At 39.4% G+C, this 17,500-nt stretch overlaps 2 protein-coding genes across 6 annotated transcripts in view; one reads left to right on the top strand and one right to left on the bottom strand.

Moving 5' to 3' along the window:
* Positions 1 to 1,456: 1,456 nt before the first annotated feature.
* On the top strand, positions 1,457 to 13,638 carry LOC138009425 (uncharacterized). Of its 5 annotated transcripts, none has more exons than XR_011124390.1 (5): positions 1,457 to 1,756; positions 2,085 to 2,122; positions 7,092 to 7,186; positions 7,444 to 7,522; positions 10,364 to 13,638. XR_011124390.1 is itself a non-coding variant. In XM_068856435.1 (4 exons), the coding sequence occupies exons 3-4, from the start codon at positions 7,144 to 7,146 to the stop codon at positions 11,104 to 11,106; spliced, it is 786 nt and encodes a 261-aa protein (XP_068712536.1). In that variant the 5' UTR covers positions 1,457 to 1,756; positions 2,085 to 2,122; positions 7,092 to 7,143; the 3' UTR covers positions 11,107 to 13,638. The 5 variants fall into 5 exon arrangements, 2 of the variants coding, with proteins under 2 accessions (XP_068712536.1, XP_068712537.1); XR_011124389.1 differs by lacking the exon at positions 10,364 to 13,638 and adding an exon at positions 8,048 to 10,354; XR_011124391.1 differs by lacking the exons at positions 7,444 to 7,522; positions 10,364 to 13,638 and adding an exon at positions 8,048 to 10,354.
* Positions 13,639 to 15,186: 1,548 nt separating this feature from the next.
* LOC138010183 (sulfotransferase 1B1-like) overlaps positions 15,187 to 17,500 on the bottom strand; it is a 10,250-nt gene continuing 7,936 nt past the window's right edge. The window contains exon 3 of the mRNA XM_068857124.1: positions 15,187 to 16,763. Within this exon, the coding sequence (XP_068713225.1) occupies positions 16,497 to 16,763 (267 nt within the window). The 3' untranslated portion in view covers positions 15,187 to 16,496. The remainder of the gene's footprint in view (positions 16,764 to 17,500) is intronic.

Genomic DNA, 17,500 nt, shown 5'->3' with positions numbered 1-17,500 from the left:
CTTCTCGATTTCTTCCTTGACAAGTGCACTTGTTCCAAAGCTAACATTCTAGCTTTTGAACAAGTGCACTTGTCAAAAAAAAAAACTTACCAAGTTGCAGAACGTGCTGGTATGTACGGGTCACCAAGGAAAGCATTTCGAGAAAAAGAGCATGGGAAATTGTAGGCACTCAGCGGTCTTGTTCTCACGCTCGCTTTATGGCGAATAATCATGGCAGGGAAAATCACTGTTTGTTGGACCGATTCTGCCGCTACATCTCTTCTCCTGGAATCTCTAAGATCAAGACACGCTTGTGGAATACCAAAGTTGATTCCTATGAGAATCGAAACAAGAAAAAGCTGCGCTTTTTAAAGCAAACTGGCGTTGCCCAAGGGTGAACCCACCACTTTCAATTCATATTTCTCTTCCAATGCTCAAGCAAAACTCAGACCACAAGCCGCCAACGTTTTTTCTCTTTCGTCCAATACGCATAAGCCATGGTTAAACGAACGGAAAGTAAAACTGCTTTTGTTGTCCGCTGTGTACTTTAGTTGCTGGCCACAGTTAAAAATTGTCAAAGGAAGGTTTGTTCATTTGTTCACACAAGCAAATAAAACTTGTCAAGACAAAACTCGTCAAAGAAAACCTGTCGTTCATACACTCGACCCAATGAAAATTTTCAATAGGGCCGTTTATACGAGAAAAAAAATCCACGGCTTATAAAAGCCGCAGATTACATGAGACGCGAACTGGGCCATTTATTCGAGCGCGGCTTACATATAACGCGAAATGCTCGCATAAGTGGTTCGCGGCTACGTTCGCAGCCAACTGGTTAAATCTTTTTCTTCGCATGATTCATTGCTCAGCGAATGGGAACCTGGGTTCACACAAGCGGTTTGATTCGCGATTCGCGGGTAGTTTTTTTTGGTATTTAAACTTAAAAAATAAGGTGGTTGTTTAAAAAAATAAGGAAATTGCTTAGAACTTAGAGGAAAGAAATAAGTATCTCGAAAAATTAAGGCCAATTGAACGTTGGCAAAATGGTCTTCTTCAAAAATTTAGCCGCCTTAAAGTAGTACGCCATGTGTTACTTCTTGTTATTCCTGATACGTAAACTTGACGATAAAAAAGAATCCATTGAGTTCTAAGGTCCATTTCTTGGCACAAACCAGACAAAACGTCGAACAAACAGAACAAAAAATCAACATGTACAAACCACAAAATCGGACCACGCGGCAGAGTCTCGCGCATGCACGGACCTTATTCAGCTCTGTTTGCTGGAGTACATTTATACGAGCACTTTCATGTCCAAGGTAAGCCGTTGCCAAGATAAGAACAGCCCAAAACCCCTAGGCCAGGATAAGCCGTGAACTTTGTACCATTTAAACAGGGTGTTCGCGTCTTATGTAAGCCGCCGCCAGTGTAAGCAGCGGCTTACTTTGTCTCGTGCAAACGGCCCTAATGACACTTGGCAAGGAAAACTTGCTCCTGTTTAACCGGCTTAATCCTCGTCAACCAAGAGTGTCAAAAAATGAAAGGAAATTTCGGGTCTTTGGCCGTTTATCTTTACTTTCAGGGCTCTGAACTTTCGCTGCAAACCGGCAGATAGAGAAAATATTTTCCTCTGTGTATTGGCTATTGGAGCGTGGATTTTTTCCTCGTGAGACGTTTTCAAATTAGATATTGAATGCATAACTCTGGATACGAGAACAACATAGTTAGGATTACGTTTGCCAAGCAAAAACGTGTACACTTTGTGAAGGAATCGCTGCAAAGAGTAAGTGCCACAATTAAAAGATTATATATAGCTGAGTATTGAGAATGCATTTGGGAATGATAATGTAGCACATGTTATGTATGCTCAGGCTGTCACGTCGGGTGTAACGCCATAACAGGAATCGAGAAGTTTCTCGCTCCTTCATTTTGTCGAGCGATTGGTTTGGCCTCATCCCGGCAAGTTCGACGGACTAACGGGAAAAGGCATTGGTCTAAAAATGCAAATACATATGTGAAGAATTGGTCAGTATAAGAATTTTAATGGTAGTGATTTAAGTTTCAACTGCCCTATAGTTCACAAAATGTTTTTAAATATTCATTTTTCCCAGAACCTCCAGAGACTGAAACCAACTCCCGGCTAAAGCAGGTACTACTCAGTCATTCATTGGGTTCAAGGAGAAAGTTTCTGCTCTCTCGTGAGCTAACTACGTTAAATACGTTTTCGGTTGTGCATATTGCATTTATATGTATTTTGTGTTTATATTTTATTCATATAGTATGTTAATGTAATTTGTAATATAGTAGGTGTGATGCCTCATCGGCTCGTTTACCAACGTAATAAAGGTGAAGGTGAAGAATGACATTAATATCACCTAATATTGCTCATAAGGCCCGGCTAAAAGATAAATGCTCCAAATGTCGGACTTCGCACAAGTTTCCCGAGTAAGCCAACACTTAAGCGTTTGGCCACGGCGTATGATGACCATTCAACATGTAGGATAACGTTGGAATTGGTTTGATAGGGCATCGAACATTCGATCCGGCATCTTCCAAATATTTCTTTTGTTCTCGTGCGGATATTTTGCCGAGCAAACCATGGACGCCCACAGAGCTCTGTGATAATTTGTTCAATAAAAAAGCACCTAACTAGGGGCGTAGCTAGCCAGTTTTGGTTTGAGAGCCTATTCCAAACTTTGCGATTTCTTGGAAGTCAGAGGATTCAAAAGTAGACTTACAAGTTAACTAATTAATGTAAAGTGATGTTTTTGTGAATTTTATTGTAACCCTGGATGGCTTTACAAACAAGGAACATATTTTGTTCAATGTCATCATGTCTCAGTGGCTCTTCCTTTAATATCAGCGCGACTTCCTTTACAAAAAAGATGTTTTTCTTGAATTCATTACATCTCTAGATGTCTGCAAAATGGTCAGAAAACCACTGATACATTTTGAGAAATCTCAGCGTATCTTGATATTAATTCTTCGACAAAAACCCCAGTTCTGTTGAGTCGCATGGATCCCTATGGCGTTCTATGGAAACCCATATGGAAACTCCTTTGTAATGTGTTGCCATTAAATAGTGATATATAAATAAAACAAACAAATAAATAAATAAATATATAAAAGGAGCCTGTTCTTTCTGCCGCAAAAATCATGGGTCATCATCCAGTCATACCTCAGTACATACACATCAGAGGAAAAGAAGACAGGCGTTTCGTTTTCATGGCGCGGCACACAGGTAGGTTTTTACTCTGCGCATGGAATGAAGGAAGCTGAAGGAGCATTCCGTGATAGACGTTGAAACCGGCATTGTGAGGAGAATGATGAGTGCTGCATTAACGTTTGGGTAAAGCACTGCAACAGCCGCGCGAGATAAAATAAACTCATAGATTTGATTCCTTGCTCCTTTCCTGTATAAACGAAAAAGCGAAATCAAAAGAGAAATAATTCAATATTCGGATAATTATGTCCAGAAGTTGTTTGTAAGCCCAGGCTTCTGGCTGCTACGCCCCTACTAACGGCAATGTGTCAGTAACGTGTGATAGGATGTTATCTGTTGTTCCTTAAAAAAATCTATGGCAGTCTTTGCAAGTACCGGAGCAGAAAATACGTAAAACAAAAGAAAGAAAAGAGAGAAAACAAAACAACTCCAAAGAAAGACTAATCCCAGTGACCAAAAACAAATTGCTTTCCGGTACCTGTATGAAGACCCAAATCTTTTCTCACCTTAGTAATAGGCTTTTAAAGCTTTCCCCGCTGTTTGTTGATCGCCGCCATCTTGGATAATCAGTGGTGCGTGAATGATTTCGAACAAAAACAGAAGTCATAAGCGACATCATATACCAATTATTGCCCAACAAGATGCGTGGAGCTCGAATTACGATGTTTATATATCTGGAAACGTAATGTACATATGGCTAAAGAATTGATGTAAATGTATCAGATAATGTTGTTGTAAGCGTAGCATCGTTTAGCATGTAAACATCAGCCTTTTCATGTTAATATGGTGAAGTTTGACGTATGTATTTCATTCGTGATGCACATGTGAAACCACTTGACATATTTATGTCAGTCTTATCGTGTAAATGGCATATCTTGATGTTTTGTACCTTTTTGACAAGTATTATATGGCGACTCATTTTATAGCGCGTAGAGTGACAATAAAGGTGTGGGATGAAATCGTACTTGGGGTGAAAGTCTTAGCGTTATCTGTAAACAGTCTCTCGTATCATAATAGAAACTCTTTTCGTTATGAGATTTTACATTTTTACACTCCCTTGCATTAACTACAAAAGCACCAGCCGGGAATACTATTTGCGATCAGAACGTGGATTCTCTAATCTACCACGGAGTTTATGAACCCTTAAGGCTTGCAGTTTATTGTTCTCAGTATAATAACCGCTTAATTAAATTAATTAACATTTGCAGTTTATATTGTAAAGACCAGATCTGATACTAGAACGTGTGCGTGCGTGCGTTGCGTGTGTGCGTGCGTGTGTGTTCAAAATGGGGTGGCAAGATTACTATACCGTGCCCTTCGTCAGAACGAAGGTCTAACGCTTTTAGAATCTCTGTACGGTGGCCAATTTACATTATCAACTCCGTTGATAAAACCAATTTTTGTATTCTAAATATAGTCTTAGATCTAATGACAAGTTTCTTCTTTCGCCACTCATGATTAAGACCTCACCTACACTTGGCGATAGGGGGTTTTCACGTGACGTCATCGCCGCCATGTTGGTGGACGAAAACAAAAGATTCCTCATTAGCTTCTTTTGTCCGTTCACCAGAAGTCGTACATTTCTCTATTGTTAATGGTGTCTCTAGAGGTTGGTTGAAAAGGCCCTATAAAGCATTTATGGCAGCGGCACCGAAATTGTGGAATGTTCTTCCTTATTACGTCAAGAGCTCGTCGAACTTTATTACTTTTAAACAGAAACTCAAAACTGCACTTTTTTTTCAAGCGTACAAATAAAAGCTTTGATATATTTTACACACATACGTTAAGTTTATATCTAAATTATGGATCCGATTTTCCTATTGTTATTATTCTTTAGTATTATATTTTGCTCATATATGTGAGGCACATTTGAAAATTGTATAGTTGAATTTGCGCCATAGAAAAAAATATTATTATTATTATTATTATTATTATTATTATTATTATTATTATTATTATTAACGTGAAAGCCTGGCTTCCACATGATCTGCAACGGTCTGAAACACGATCGGAAGCTGTCTGCGTCGGTCTTATCGCAGGCGATCGTAAACACCACGGGCAAATGTTTCCATTTAATCTAAAGGGATCGCAAGCAAGCGTACCACTAATCCTTTGCGAAGCATCTGCGAAGCGAGGAGAAAAAGGAGCGCCGCTCGAGGATTTCCAACAAAATGGTGCCAAGCACTTACCTTAAGTCTGATTGGACACGATATGACACGTGTTTTAAGGCGTACAATAGTGTGTCGTCAATAGAACACAGATCATCTCAGGCACTCGTTTCTATTAAAAATGTCTTGGTTGGAAGCGTCGTAATGGTCGGGAAAGAAGAATAGGGGTGCGTTTTTTCGGGAAAATCCAGAAACGGATTTGTGATCTCGGATCAATGGATTCTTCAGCGTCAAAAAAAAAAAACGCAAAATCCGAAAAAGGATTATTTTCCATGATAACACAAACAAACAAACCGTAATTTGCGTGCAATTTAACAGAACAAAAACAAAAAATTAGCGGTTAACTGGTTTGCTTTGGAGAAATTCTTCAACTGAAAAAACCTTCGAGATCAATGAAAACAAATGACGAAAAACATGCGTGCTAAGGTACAAATCGATTACAGAGTGTATTCTTGCAGTTTACTTCTTTAGCTATAGGAAAGGGAGTAACAATATCATTGCTGTCAAGAAACTTTTAGTGTAATTTCTGGTGTGAAATTTGCAGGAAACCTAACCATTTCCGACCTATTGGTGTCTTCGATCGTGCGGTAAAAATAAGAAAAACATTTGGGCTTAACTGTCGTGTACAGTAGCTGTTGTGTATATCATTTTTGCATGGGAAACCGCTTGTCAAAAATACCTTTTTCAAATCTTCTCCCAAAAAAATGCTGAAGTGGTGAATCTAAAAAATCCGGATTTAGATTTGATTCGAAGTATCCTCCTCGAGGGTGGATACCTTGGATTCATGATCCGTTTTTGGATTTCTCCAAAAAAACCGCAAAATCCGTTTTTGGAGTCAAGAATCCGTTTTCGGATTTTCACAGAAAAACGCAGACGCCGGGGACAAATGTTTCGATATGTCCGCAGACCTATCTGCTATCGTATCGTAGACCGATCGCAGACCGTTGCAGATCATATGGAAACCAGGCTTCAAATAATGTCCTAAAATGTGGAGCTCAGCGATTCTTCAGTGTCTGGGAGTTAGCATATACTCCCCGCAAAAACTCCAACTTCATTACTTCGGCAACAAAGCATCTTCCCAGTAATTTCGAAAAACAAACTAAGATGCCCCTAAGACCTTTCGTAGCTTACTTCGTATCATTATTATCTTTTGAACTAATTTCCACCATAAATGAAGGACAGATGCCGCGCACTTGAAAATAAGTGCCACAGGAGAACAACGACAAAAGTTGAAGCAAAAACCTTGAAAAAGAAAGACACACCCCGACACGTTTTTGGCTACTACCTACCAGAACAGCATATTAACGTTATTCGCAAGGGTATTTGGTGAACGTTATAAAATCAGTATTTGAAGGCTGTAACTGTACGAAAAAGTTACAATAGCTAAAATGCTAACCCTTTAGAAATCAGGACTTAGACCTAATTACTGCAAACGATGTTCGGCCTTCTGAAAACTGAAAAATACCCTTGCCCTACCTTAGAGAACTCTTAAATATTAGGATACTTGCAATATTTGATAATCACAAAAATATCCTTGAAAGGGAGAAGTGATCCTCGCATTTATCTGGAAAATCAAACATTGATGTTTGAGGAGAGGAAACATCGGAGTAACCCGAAGAAAAACCTTTCGGAGTAGAGTAAAAAACCAACAAACTCAACCTACAAGTGACCCCAACCTTGGGAATCGAACCCGGTATTAATTAACACCATTGACATTTTTCTTCCAGCTCTCGTTGAAAGTCAAAGTTGTAAGTGGTCATTGTTGCACTGGGGAAAAACATGGCTGACGCAAATTGCACCCTTGAGCAACATGATTTGAGAGGTAAGTTCTTACGTAGTGTGGATAACTCCTCCGAGATAAAAGCGAATTTTAGAGTGCGTTTTCCTCAATCCTCTAACTCTTGACCGTTTTCCGCTCTGCACTCCATTCCAGCGAATTAAAAAAACAGCGAAGACTGATAACCCCATGAATCGCCTGTAATTAGGTCAAGAGAGTATGAGATACGAGAGCGAATTCCCCACAACAAACAACAATATTTTATTATTTGACAATGAGTCCTTATTCCCCTGGCTCCGCAGGTAGCAGTGCTAATCGAGGCGGGCCAAGATAATCAGTAAAAGAAGAAGACTACCAAGAAATAGATAGATAATTAGATAGGTAAGTAAATACGAAAACAGATTAAGTCTAAAGAAACACCTAGCTATGTAATTGAGATTGGCAACGCAGTATATTATGAGAGGTAGATAAATAAGACAAAATGAATAAGATAACATAAGCGAAGCAAAGATGATGGCTATTAAGAGTATTTGCTAACTTTTGAGATTATCGATTCTGAGTCTTCGTAGGAGTCTTCAGATTCTAATATATTGAATAAGATCATATGAATTTTCCTTTTAAAAATGGGTTTTGGTAGTGTTCGGTACTTAGTTGGTATCTCATTCCACAGTTTTGCATTTTTTTTTTTTTTTTTTTTTTTTTAAACAACAATTGTTCGTATTCCGATGAAAATTATTTTAAATCTATTATCAGTCCTTGCCATATTGCATGGTATTTCAAATACCGCAATGGTAACAACAGATATAAATAACTTTCGCAGCATGGGCGCCAGCTAAAAATAAATTTCGAGTAATTATTCACGGGACACAGGGATTCGCTCTCCTAACTTATATTCTCTTGGTTTAGGCAATTTGAGCCAGAGCCGGCTTTCTTTTTGGTTAGCACCAGGAACAGGGACGACTCTGGCCAGTTCAAAGGCAGGAAGCTCGCGTATCACGGACTTCCGACTAGTCTACGCAGACTCAGACATTGCCGGAACAACAGTGGTTGCAAATAGTTACGAAAATGGACTTTCAAAACAAGCCATTCTCTACCTTGAATTCACTATTATCGTGAATTCTTAATTTGCTTTGAATTCACTAGTATCGTGAATTTAAAAGACTGAAAGCGTGGTATGGATTATGGGAAATGGTCAGACAATCCAAGTGTATAGGACGCGAACCTGGCAAAGTTGATTAATCCGTCACCTAACCACTTAAAAATCACACCGCGAGGTGCTCTGGGACAATATTCTAAAAACTATTTGATAACGCTCTATTATCACTCGGCAACAAACAATATTAAAGACTGGAAAAGGTCGGTTACCAAACTTCACGACAAAGCTAACCATTTACAATCAAAGCTTAGGCCTAAATCATTTAAAATCTAGCTAAGGCCTAATTACTCTTCAGCAGTGATATACTGTGGGAGCCTAAAAAATTGATTTTTTGAGAGTACGCTGTCTTGATCTTTAGTGGCGAAGCGGAAAGGAACGGTTTCTATAGGGTCGAAAATCCAGGTTCAAATCCAATCCATGGATATGATTTCTTATTTCCTTATTTTCTCTGCTACCGAAAGTCCCGGGACAAAGTCTTCTGAATTCAAGATAATAGTGAATTCAAAGCAAATTAACAATTCAATGAAGAGATCGTGCTGGTGCGATTATGCAGTACTACTTTACCAACTGAGCTATCAACTAAGCTATCGACTTTCACTGCGAGTGTGCATAAATTGGCCCTGACCAGAGTCTGCTTTCTTGGTGCTGACCGAAAGAAAATCGGGTTCTGGAGACGAGAGCTGGTCACTTGTAAATTCCAGTTCAACCCGTTCTCGCCCTTGAATTGGCGATTATCCTGAATTGTTAATTTGCTTAGAATTCACTATTACCGTAAACTCAGAAGACTGAAAGCTTGATATGGATTATGGGAAATGGTCATATTTGTTTGGAAAGGAAACCCAAGTGTATGGACATGGGACTCGAACCTGGGAATGTTCATTCACCCGTCACCTAACCACTCGACTACTCGAACACTATTTGATAACTCAAGTGTATTAAGGTTTGACCAATCTAATTATTATGCTTATTTTTATTTGAAGGGAAGCCCTTGTCCGGTGTCCATGAAACGTAGCAGAAAGTTTTTTATCGGTGCTGTTATTAATTTACCAAAACACTTTTCATCGCATTTTGGTCACGTGACCCTAAAACAACTTATAACGTTTATATCCTTTACTCAAAAATGGGGAACATTTATACTTCAAAATTTTGAAAACATTTGGCATTAACACGTTAAGTACAACTCTGCCTACCGAATGCGCCTTTAATGTAGTACTCCGTATTTACCTTTTAAGATATTTGGATGTTTATCATGTCACGTGATCTATTTTCCTCAATTGTTCATTGGACATGATTAAAAGGCGGATGACAAAGCCCTTAGAGGGGGTCATCGAATAATCAAGAAACAAGATTGACATAATGAAGCTCAATGTTTTCCATTTTCGAGTAAAAAAATATAGCTGTTATAAGTCGATTTCGGGTCACGTTACAAGTGGTACGGGACATTTTGGAAAAGTTATAATAATACCGATAACTAACTGCCTACCAAGTTTCATTGGCCCTGGAGAAATGCTTTACCTTCAAATAAAAATATGCATAATAATTAGGCTGGTCAAGCCTTAGCACACTTGAGAATGCTGTGTTATCACTCGTCAACAAACAACATTAAACACTGCAAAAGTTACGAAATTTCACGACAAAGCTAAACATTTTAAAATCAAAACCTAGGCCTAAATTATTAATCTAGCTTAGGGTTCGGGTTAGGGTAACTCTTCAGCGGCGATATTTTATGGTAGTATGCTTTTTTGAAAAATGCGGTGTCTTGATCTTTAGGGGTAAAGCGGAAAGAAGTGGTTCCTACAGAGTAGAAACGCCTGGTTCAAATCCAATCCATGAATACCATTTTTTATTTCCTTATTTTTTTCTTCTACCTCAAGTCCTGGGACACAGTGTCCAAAATTCACGAATTTAGTGAATTCAAAGCAAATTAAAAATTCAGGATAATCGCGAATTCATTGGCGAGAACGTGTTCTCCAGTTATATCCCGTTGGGATGAATATTGCTTTTGCTTTCAATGCTAGTAAATGTCTATTAATTAAAAGAAAACATGTTTTGCTGTTGTTTTTTAGATCATTACTGTAATTTAGCTGATAGTTATGACCATTACTACTTGGAATTTGAAGACGTACAAGTTCAGAGTGCTATAGAGAGCTTAGACTTACATCCTGATCACGTGATAGTCGACATCGGAGGTGGGACTGGACGCTTCGCAGAAAAAATGTCAAAATTTGCTCGACTGAAGAATCCAATAACTTGTGTTGATCCCTGCGCAGAAATGCTCGAGAAAGCTAAGGGGAGGGAAGGTATCATTCCTGTCTTGAAGACCGGAGAAGAATTTTTCAAGGATGCTTTGCCTCCCGGTTCTTTTGACCGTGTGTTGTTCAAATATTCAGTTCATCATTTGCTAGACCCGCTTCCGGTTTTTAAGGCTGTGGAACGATCGCTTTGCTCCGATGGGATGTGTCTCGTTTGGATATTTCGGAGTCTTTCCTGTTACAAGTTGTTTCGACAAGCGACAGTTATTCCCGAACAAAACTCCCCTGAAAAGATCCAAGAAATTTGTAAGCTGCTTGAAGAAGTCAACTTTGAGGTACAAACGTCAGAGATGGAATACAAGTGTGGTTTTACAAAGTCAAAGTTTTATAGCATCTTTCGAGGTCGTTTTATGAGTCCTATGTACAAGATGACCTATCAGGAAATTGAGAAGGGAATTGAATCACTTGAGCGAGGGGAATTAGGGTTACTTAAAGATAATGAAATCATTGAAACTGTCCTGGTTAATTGTGCCATAAAGGCCAAAAAGACCCAATAAGTGAACAAGAGATTATGACAGGGATACTGGTTGTCTTCAAATAATAACAACGATAATGAACTTTAGTTTAATTACATAGGTGATTATTGAAAATTCTTTGCGCTGATTGGTTGCATTTGAGGCCCAATGGTTAGGGAGCTTGCATTGAGAACCGGGGATCCTGGGCTCAAGACGCGTTCTCACCAATGGTTGATTTTGTTCCTTTTTTATTTTAATTTTTTTATTTTTAATTTTAATTTTTTTTTTATATTACAACTTACTTACAAATGGTCTGGATAGCACAAGTGTTACTAATATTTTAAAAAATACAACCACACTTTTGAATTTTCGGAACATGTTCCGGAACTAGCAATACAATGATTCTTTGTAGATTAAATGTTCGTTACAAGTAGGTAAAATTCAAACGAACCAACAATATTATAGAGAACACGATGGCACGATGGCAAGATTCACGAAAACGCCGTTGATTCCTTCTCAGAACATCTAAACTCCATTGACCAACATATCCAGTTCACTTCGAAACAAGAAAAGGATGGCAGGATTCCTTTCCTTGATACCTGTGTGAGTATTAACCAAGATGATTCTACCAAGATCTCCGTGTACCGCAAACCTACGCACACGGACCAGTACCTAAACTTCCAATCAAACCATCATCTACAACTCAAAAGAGCTGTGGTTAACACCCTGATGTTGAGAGCTCAGACCTTGGTTACGGAAAACGATGACAGAACTAGAGAAACACAGCACGTCAAGCAAGCTCTAAAATGAATAACTATCCAGAATGGATGCTAACAATACCACATCCAAAATCTACAACAGAAGATACCGAAGAGCCTCAAAACGAGAAGAAAATCTATGCATCAACGCCATACATCAAAGGAATCTCGGAACGCCTGCAAAGAGCTTTCAAGTCACACGAGGTTACACTTATTCATAAACCCGTCAATTCTCTAAGATCACAATTGGTACGTGTCAAGGACACAACTGTCAATCTCAAGAAATGCGGTACTGTGTACCAGATCCATTGTGAGAAGTGAAACAAGGAGTACGTTGGCGAAACGGCCCGCTCTCTGGAAATCAGAGTGAAAGAACACCAATCAAGAAGTTCATCAGCCATTCACGAGCATTGTCGCCTGGAGGGCCACTCGGTGGACCCAAATAAGACAAAAGTACTACCAACCGAAGTTAACACCTTCAAACGCAGGATAAAAGAAGCTATTCAAATTAAACTTACGAAATCGGCGTTAAACAGAGACAATGGTTACGAATTAGCAGCTATCTATGACACAATTCTAACTCCCAATAGGCGTTAAAAACCCTTTTTTAAACTTCATCTTTTTAACATTCATATCATTGACTGATGAAGTCCGGTTAAAAAACGGACGAAATATTTCATACGTTTTAACTTTTAGCTCCGAGTTTGTAAAAACTTTTTAACTTTTATTTTACTTGTTAATAGTTTTAAACGCAGGATTTAACTTGATGACTATGGATAGGATGCTTGTTAATTTTAGAATTAGTTAAATTTAATTAAGTGTCCCCAATCTGAGGGTACTGTCCTTCGCTAGATACTTTACTGACACTCAAATTGATTCATTGATTGATACGGACACCAATGTTTTTTCCCCAAGTCTTTCTGTCAATGCTCTGTTCCACGACAGCACGCGCGTTTTTGAGACGCGGACGGCAACCGGAAGTGAGCTGTTTTCCCTTTTAACTTGTCTTCTCACAACCACATTTACATTGCTAAGTATCTTTTCTCTATTAGAGATCATTAGTATAAACATCCGGGAGACACCACTGTCCTGATACGCGAAATGTTCTCTTCCGGTTGCCGTCCGCGTCCAAAAACGCGCGTGCTTAAGCTCCCTAATAGGTGCGGTTAAACAGGGCACTTTCACTGCGTTAATGACCCTTTTACCACGGGAAACTGCATTTAGTGGGTGTGACCGACATTTCCCAATGTAAATTTCCGGTGGTTAATTTCCATGGATACGTCAAAAAGATCAAACGAAGCGGCCATGACATTTAACGTGGTAAGTTGGAAGGGTGTTTTGATGCCCGAGGTACAAGAGCCAATCACGATGCTAATGAAGTTGTGATTAACCTTTCCTCAGTTAGCGTTGGTCTTAATTCCATATTTTCGCCTCGAATAGCTTTGCTAGTTGCGGGTAATGCTTCTGTAATGTTATCTGTGCATAAATAAAGATTTGTTTGCTATTAAATTTCCTGCCAATGAATTGCTTGACATTTCTTTTACGTCGTTAATCTTCGTAACTTGTGACCACTGGTTAACGTGATATACTAAAGCCCAAGTGTGAGGCAACGCGGGATAATTTATCATGGGAAATGACATTTACCATGGTGTGTGTATTCGCACCTATTGTGATGTGATATGATGAACTCTTGATGAACTCTTGATGAACTAACTACTTTACCAGGACTATGACATACTAGTCACTTAAAGCTAGTTTTACTACACAAATTTTGAGTTTTCTGTCTCTCGATGAGTTTTCACGACCTCATAAAAAAGGGAAGGATGTTAATATCAACGATCTAGAGACAAAGCGTATTAAATTTCCATCGTCATGACTGTGTTCATCATGTGAAATAAAACCACCTCTGATCAACCTTAACTGTGTGAGGTCCTATTTAGTTTTTAACGGAGCATATTGAAACACATTGCGCCAAGCCTGCTTCTTGTAGTCTCTTCTATAAAGCCTGGTTAAGACATGGAACACAAACGCAAAGGGAAGAGCACACAGAAACATAAACTTAAGCGACGTTGACAGGTAAAATGCACAGCAAAGAACGAAAGTTATGCAAGGGAATTGGGATTAACTTTCAAAATGGCAGCCTAGGGCTTCAACAAGGAGGGTTGTCCATACAGCTACTTAACAATTATTTCATGAGCGCGCGTTGGATATGAGTTGGCTATAACCAGTCTCCTATCCAACAAGCGCAATGGAATATATTTTTTATTACATTCCTTAAACTCCAAAGGTTTGGAAATACGAAATACGAGCGAAAAAACTTGACGAAGATGCGATGTTGTGTTAAATGCGCTAGGAAAGAATTTGTGGAGTAACTTCTACAACCGAAACGTCTGTGATTTTTAAAAAACTACTGGCATTTGACATTTCTTTTATCCAATCTCGACCCCAGAGCTCTTGACTGAGGGAGAGAAGAGCTCTGGGGAACCCCTGAAACAAGTGTCTGCTCATTGGTTTTCGTGTCTCTAATTTGTGCATTCATGTTAGCACGAGGAGTTAGCAGGCACCGTAAGGTTCAAATAGCCAATTTTTGGCCATAAGAACCCTACGGCACATCTTCTCCTACATAGAGTTTCCCAGAGCCTTGGGTCGATCCGAGGCTCTGGTGACGAGAATGTTCTTTTATCATGATTACTCTACTTGGTCATTCGTAATGATATTCATGTTACCTGGGGTAGGCATCACAAAGTGAGCTACCAACCATGACCTTATCCAGAACCGTCGAGTGAACCAAAGAGTGATACATGTAGGCTTTGAGTGACATGTATGCAAATTGTCATGAATCTCACTATGCAGCTTTAGTATATAATTACATTGGTAATTAACGAAAATTCTCTGCGCTGACTGGTTACACTTGAAGTGATTAATTAACAATTAGACCCGTAGCCCGCAAGGACTACGGGTCAATAGCCCATGAGGCGAAGTCGAATGGGCTATTGACCCGTGGCCCTTGAGGGCGAAGGGTCTAATTGTTTTAGTATCACCCAACTAGTCGGACAGAAAAGGCAATAATAAAGTTAGCAAATGCAAGTTGAAGAAATATTTACTTGGGAATAAAACGAAAGAAAGCGTCACGCTTTTCACTACTCGAGGACTGTAATTGCTATAGTCCTCTAGTAGCGTAGCCAATCAAAATGCAGCATTTGCATTAGTTCACTAGTTGGGTGATACTAAAGAAAAAAAAATCGAGAAATTTTGATGGTAAGCATTATGTTCAGTATTTTAAAGTTATCTTCTTGTTTTTGTGGAGTTTCCCTCAAAGTATTAGACATGTATGGGCGGAATGGACCTAGTATTGTAACCTTGGGCCTGCATTTGAGTTGCCTGCTTTAGATGCAAACACAACAGCAAATGTGAGAAGGAAAAATTTTCCCTTTCCAGCTCTGACATATGTTTCTGCACTGCTGTAGTCTATACGTGTATTTCCTTGCGTTTGCATTTAAAGGTGCTTTGTTGTTTGAGCGGTTGAGCCGCATGTGTGACCCGACCGTAGCAACATCTGTGGAGTAACTGCAGAATACCCTGCCACATGTACATCGAGTCCCTTAATGAAGAACGGTGGCTACGCGGTACGCAGCGAGTAATATATGAGAGAGAAGAAGCTGTATTAGTTGCTGGCTACGTAGTACGCGGTAGACGGTCAGCGGTCATGGCCATCCCTCAAACGGACATTTCCCTTTTTATTCAACTTACACGACGTACAATCTATTTCAAATTTCAAATCTACTTCAAAGAAACAAACATTTTGAACAAGCAGAGAAGATTCACAATAAGCGAGTCAAAGAGTTGAACCCGGATCGAAGGCTACTCGTTGCAGTTTCCGATATCCACTAGACTAACGAGAAAAGCTCCCGGAAAGTCGAATTTTTTAGAGTTGTGGCGTAGTGGTACCCAGCAAAACAAGTGAAAGCTAACCGTTTTCAAAGCGGTTTTTACGCGGCTTAGTTCAGAAACGCTATTTCTTGTTGAAGCTCTATTTCTGCCTGTTTTCATTCCTTTTACAGCGGTAAGCTTGTCATATTAAGATGGAATATTGGGTCGTGTAATTGTTACGGAATGTCCCATGTCACTTTGAAGGATGGCAATGAGTGTTGATCGCGGTAAACGTTTCTTAAACACGCCATTTTGAATTCAAATGTATTTGTTACTTGAATAAATTACAATACATACTTCAACTTGAATTAATTAGTTTCTGCGCACCGCGTAGCCCGGTACGCAGAACTTTTGGTCCACTCAAAAACTACTTTATGTCCCCTTTAACAACATCATAGGTCTACTCGAAAACTGTCCTCTTTAACAACATCTAGGTCCACCCTGCCCTCCTAATAGTTATACTAAAAAACTATGTCCCCTTTATCCCTTCCCCTCATAAGAGTGATACTTGTAGATTTTCCTCTGTCGAACATCAGATGATTTTACTCATCAACGGGGGCTTCCTTAGGGGTGACTAGGTTAACAGCATCAAGGTCCACTCAAACACTATGTCCCCTTTAACCCTCCCCTCCTAATAGTGATACTTACAGATTTTACTCTGTCTGATGCCAGACAATTTTACTTATCAATGGAGGCCACCTCGGGGGGTGAGAGGGTTAAGAATCAAAAATTCCATTACTTTTCTCAAGGTTCAAAGTCGAATACAAGTCCAGTGCCTCTCAGCTCCTTCAGAACCTCGTTCTCAAAGCGTTCGTCAACATCCGCTGTGAAGTAGTTCTTCCAATCGCCTATTTCTCCTTTTCTTAACAGTTTGGGTCCATCAACAGTGAAAGTTGATACGTTTTTTGCCATTTCTTCAAAGCTACACTGCTGGGCGATTTTGTTGACGGTGTCTTCAGTTACTGGCTTTTCAAGAAACTTTGCAATCAACCGGACATTGCTGGATAAATCCTTTAAACAAGGGGGTTGCTAAATTAAAATTAAAATTGTATGTTACGTGAGCACTTATCCCTGCCTTCTTTGCGGTGAACAACACAGTGAACTGGTGTCTTTGTCTTCGAAATTTCATCATTTTCATCATAGGCAAATTACACCATAGCCATCAACAGTAGCATACGCGCATTATTTTCATAGCGGAACTCCGAGGGCCGAAGGCGCGCGCGCAGAGCACCAATGGTAAGAAAATATGGTGAACCATATTTAGTTTTGGTCACCGTTCGACCGTACTTCCAATCCTCCATGTATGCCAATGTGAAACTCTGTGGTGCAACCCGCGTTTTTTGCCGGGAACATCTTTGATATTGCACATCCATGCATGTTATGTTATGTTATGTTTAATGGACACTTGTTAAAAGAAGGTATTCGCTGGCCAGTAACACGTCACCATATCGCAGACTCAAGTTTAAAGGTCATCGAGGTCAGTTTTTTTTTTAAGTTGACCGCTTACCAGGTACTGGTTTTCAACTGGATCGCAAGCTCAAGCCAGGTCAACGTTATTTACTTGATTAAATGCCACAGTTTTTTTGAAATTTCTAGCGTTTGCCATGCATCATAAATATGGTATTTTATTATTCCACTATTACGTCATTTTACCATATTTAGTCAAGAGAACGCGCAAAATATGAGACGGTAATACACTGTATTGTCCCGGTTTGAACGATTTAGAATAGAGCAAATACGGACTAAAC

Source organism: Montipora foliosa, chromosome 7 (genome assembly GCF_036669935.1).
Source record: "Montipora foliosa isolate CH-2021 chromosome 7, ASM3666993v2, whole genome shotgun sequence".
NCBI classification, from domain to species: Eukaryota; Metazoa; Cnidaria; class Anthozoa; order Scleractinia; family Acroporidae; genus Montipora; species Montipora foliosa.
Note: the sequence above shows the minus strand (reverse complement) of the source record. Positions and strands in the feature narration are given on the sequence as shown.